This window comes from Dermacentor variabilis, chromosome 7 (genome assembly GCF_050947875.1).
Source record: "Dermacentor variabilis isolate Ectoservices chromosome 7, ASM5094787v1, whole genome shotgun sequence".
In the NCBI taxonomy this organism is placed as follows: domain Eukaryota; kingdom Metazoa; phylum Arthropoda; class Arachnida; order Ixodida; family Ixodidae; genus Dermacentor; species Dermacentor variabilis.
Genome location: NC_134574.1, coordinates 22,904,518 through 22,908,789, shown reverse-complemented (window position 1 = coordinate 22,908,789; position 4,272 = coordinate 22,904,518). Strand labels below are relative to the sequence as shown.

At 56.4% G+C, this 4,272-nt stretch overlaps 1 protein-coding gene across 1 annotated transcript; it reads left to right on the top strand.

Annotated features, from left to right (window-relative positions):
* The first annotated feature begins 413 nt into the window (after positions 1 to 413).
* LOC142588969 (histone H3-like) lies at positions 414 to 824 on the top strand. The gene has a single exon (XM_075700764.1). It carries the CDS (start codon positions 414 to 416, stop codon positions 822 to 824), a length of 411 nt encoding a protein of 136 aa, XP_075556879.1.
* Positions 825 to 4,272: the final 3,448 nt, after the last annotated feature.

Sequence of the window (4,272 nt, the reverse complement as noted above, 5' to 3'; positions counted from 1 at the left end):
CGGTAACAGCTCCGATGGCGTTGGGCGTGGAGCGCTAACCACTGTCGAGATTAGTGGTGTGGTCTCACACTCGGCACTGGCAATTGGCGACGCGCGGCGGTATAAACGAGATTATGGTGTTGGCTGAAACGAAAGAGAACAGCGCGGCATGCTGTCGTGTTTAAGCTCAATTAAATCGCCTGCGAATGTGCTTTCCTTAGCCGCGAACAAGGCGCCCGCGCGAAAACGTGCCTCCTCCAGCATCCTGGCGAACGGCGGCGGCGCGCGCACCGCCCGAGACGGCTGTGCCGGTGCTGGCCAATCGGCGGGTGAGTTGGAGAGGAGAAGAGTACTGCGGCGAAGCACGACGCGCGCAGCGCAGGGGTCATTTTCACTCTGGCAGTCGACGACTTCGGACGCTCGCTCCGTTCGCTATGGCCAGGACCAAGCAAACCGCCCGTAAGAGCACCGGTGGGAAGGCTCCGCGTAAGCAGCTTGCTGCCAAGGCTGCTCGCAAGAGTGCACCTGCCACAGGAGGGGTTAAGAAACCGCATCGCTACAGGCCTGGAACCGTGGCCCTTCGTGAAATTCGCCGCTACCAGAAGTCCACCGAACTTCTCATCCGCAAGCTGCCGTTCCAGCGCTTGGTGAGGGAAATCGCTCAGGATTTCAAGACCGACCTCCGATTCCAGAGTTCGGCTGTGATGGCCCTTCAGGAGGCCAGCGAGGTATACCTCGTCGGTCTCTTCGAAGACACCAACCTGTGCGCCATCCACGCCAAGCGTGTTACCATCATGCCAAAGGACATCCAGCTGGCCCGGCGCATCCGTGGCGTGAGCGCCTAAGTTCGGCCGCTGTCTGCGCCGCAGCCTCGGTCAGGCAAGCAACACAAAACGGTCCTTCTCATGACCACCTACATGTTTGCTTCGGCAACGGGAGCACGCGAGACCACGTACTCCAACCGTACCCTCTCGGTCTGTCTGTTTTGTTGTTATTTTTTATTATTAATATTTTTTTGTGTGTGCCTGTGGTGGGCTGCCGGTGCGAGGTGGTGCCTCGTTTGGTATGCATATGGTAAGTAATGCGCGCGTTCGAGCACGAACAAGAAGAGAGAGGGGAAAAAAATAAACAAAATGCGTGTTCGTTGCAAAACGGTGCGCGCATTTATGCGAAGAAGCCGCGCCCGAAAACGAAATTAATGCGGCCGATGTTGCGTGCAAGCTTTTGTGTATTGGTATGCCATGCATGCGTTTGTTCACGTTCCTCATGCATACCTGCCTGGCTCATAAGTGCATGCTGGTTGCGGATATGGCCCATTTTTTGTTTGTTTGTTTTTAAGGGCCCAATCGCCTATCACATTCCGCTACGCGAATCGTACGCTAATTGCAGTGAGGCTCGTCCCTGTGCGCCCCCGGACACCCGGAAGCTCGCTTTCCATTTACATTCGTGCAATGAAATGCCAGCTAGCTAGCAGCAGCGTCAGTTCAAGAGGCACGGTTGCGCTAATTCAAACAGAGGGAAACGGGCGCAGAGAACGGGATTGCCAAGCAAAACCCTGCTGTCACATGCATTTCGGTGGTCCTGACGAGGACCGTTGGGTTGTGCGACGAGCGCGACTGTAGTCCGGCGGCTGGGAGCTCGCTTGCGCCTTGTTCTCGGTCTTCTTTGGGAGAAGCACAGCTTGGGTGTTGGGCAAGACGCCGCCCTGCGCGATCCTCACGCCAGAGAGCAGCTTGTTCAGCTCCTCGTCGTTGCGGATGGCGAGCTGCAGGTGTCGGGGGATGATCCTGGTCTTCTTGTTGTCACGAGCTGCGTTGCCAGCGAGCTCGAGCACTTCGGCAGCCAGGTACTCGAGGACGGCCGCGAGGTAGACGGGAGCGCCCGCTCCGACGCGCTCGGCGTAGTTTCCCTTGCGCAAGGGACGGTGGATACGGCCCACGGGGAACTGGAGACCCGCGCGGCTGGAACGCGTCTTGCTCTTGCCCTTCGCCTTGCCACCTTTACCACGTCCGGACATGCTGGTGCTGTTGATGCGTAGACTGAGTACCGTTGTCAGATGGGAAGAGGACTTGGCAACCAGGGGCGCCGCGTCCCAGAGCTTTCATGTACTCATCAACCCAGCATCATTCGATACATTGACCCCGGTACTCCCCCACAACCCGGGCTGACTGGGTGGGGGGACTTGGTTCGGGCCAACGGTCCTTCCCGGACAAGGTGGCTGTTGTGGTGCAGCCCAACTGAGGGACTGCACTCAACACACAAACAGCCATGTCGGTCTTGCAGGGCACAAGCCTGACTGACCCTCGGACTGCCCTGATGCAAAAGAGGTCAAGGCATACAACAATGGAGACCACCAAAGCCGTCCGCGGAGCAGCGCGACCACTTGAGGGTGCACCACCACCGGTTCCAGGTCTGGGTTCCACTGAGCCAAACAAAACCCCGTAGATCGACTGGCGCACACGGCCGAGTCGTGCGACCTTTGGAGCATGCATCATAACTTAATGGATAGCTTTCCACCTGACTCGTCAAAAATCACGGCAGGACGAGCCCACACTTCGAGAAACTTCTCGCCGAAGCGGTGCCGCTCCCGGGTGAGGTGGAACCAGACCTCCTTCCGTGCTTTCGCAAGCACTTCGTGAAGGGCTGGTGCCCGACCCCCCGAAAATTGCATCGCAGCGTGCCAGCCAAACTTGGTATGAGCACTCGGCGAGGAGAAGCACGAAGTGGTTGATCGCCTGATTGGGCAAAGGGTGCAAAAATCGGACTGTCTCATAAGGAACGCCTGGGAGCCTAAATAGACTAGGAACTCTTTGGAGAAGAGCTGCAGGAAGCAAACACTGCGTAAAGATACGAACTGAGTCCTCACGAGCGCCACAGAAAGGACACACTCCACGAGCCGGGATGGCTGTGAAGGGCCTGTAGCTCAACAGCAGGCACCCTCGTGCCAGGCGGTACACAAAGGTGGCTCGCCTGGCGTCGAGGAAACCGGCTGTAATGAGCTTCCAGTTTGGCCTGTGAATCGACAGGTCGTACATTTGGCAATGTGGGGGGAGTCCTGGGGTGAGGATATACACTAACTCTTGGAGTGGAGCTGAAACTACGTCGATGCCTGGGTGAACCTTGCAGAGGCTTACCAAAGAGTTGGCAGCCGCCGCATAAATGGTGGATGGGGTACCTGAACGAGGAACACAGTTGGAAAATGTGCTCTGCGAGAACAAGCGGAGTCGGGTGCTAAGAAAGAAGGAAGCTTCGAGTTAGGAGCATATCCGAGTTAAGAGCGACCTAGGTCCAACTGACGTGTAGTGCAGTAGCCACGACGCCCAGGTCGGGAATTCCGAGTCCTCCCTTGTCCCTGGGCAACTTGAGCACCCGGCTAGCTACACAACCAGTTGTACCCTTCCAGAGGAAGCGAAACAAGACCCTCTCCAAGATAAGCTTGGTTCGGGTTGGAATAGGAGACACACACGCCACATACGTCAGAAAGGAAAACAGAAGTGAGCGAAGGATTGTCGCTCGAGCAGTCAAAGGGCATGACAACGCGCTGTATTCCTGAACCCTGGCTTCAAGCTTCTCCTTAGCCTGTTGCCAGTTTTCGGGAGAGAGACCATCTGGTTCGAACTGGAAGCCTAGAATCCGCAGCCGCGTTTTCACGGGGAGACCATGAACGGGCTGCGGACTGGAAGGAGTGGAGTTCAAGTACATTGCTGCACTTTTCGACCTATTCAACCTTGCACCGCTCGCCCCGCAGTAACTGTCCATGACCTCCAGGACGTCGCAAGCTGATGCTTCGTCCTGGACGACAATGGACAAGTCGTCTGCATAGGCAAAGAGTGCAACAGGGGGGGAACCTGGTGGAAGTAGGAACCTGCCAATTCTGCTGTCACAAGACAACCTCTGCAGAAGCGGTTCAAAAGCGAGTACGTAGAGGGCAGGTGAGAGCGGGTCCCCCTGTCGCACACCACGTCCCACAATGAACGCCTCCGAGAGGCGGTCTCGTATGAGAACAGCAGAAGTCGGTCGAGAATACAAAGCTTGGATCATCTGTCTAAAACCCACACTAAAACCAGCCTCTTAGAAAACACGGAAAAGGTACCTATGGCTAATGATATCGAAAGCCTTCTCCTGATCGAAGGAGCAAAGGATACCTGGAAGTTTCCTGGTATTTGCCCACAGGAGAAGGTCCCTTAGTGCTATACCGTGAAGCTGAGTAGAGCACCCCTGGACACAACATGCCTGGTATGGACCCAAAACAGTGCTGAGCACTGGCGTGAGTCGCATACACAGGCACTTTGC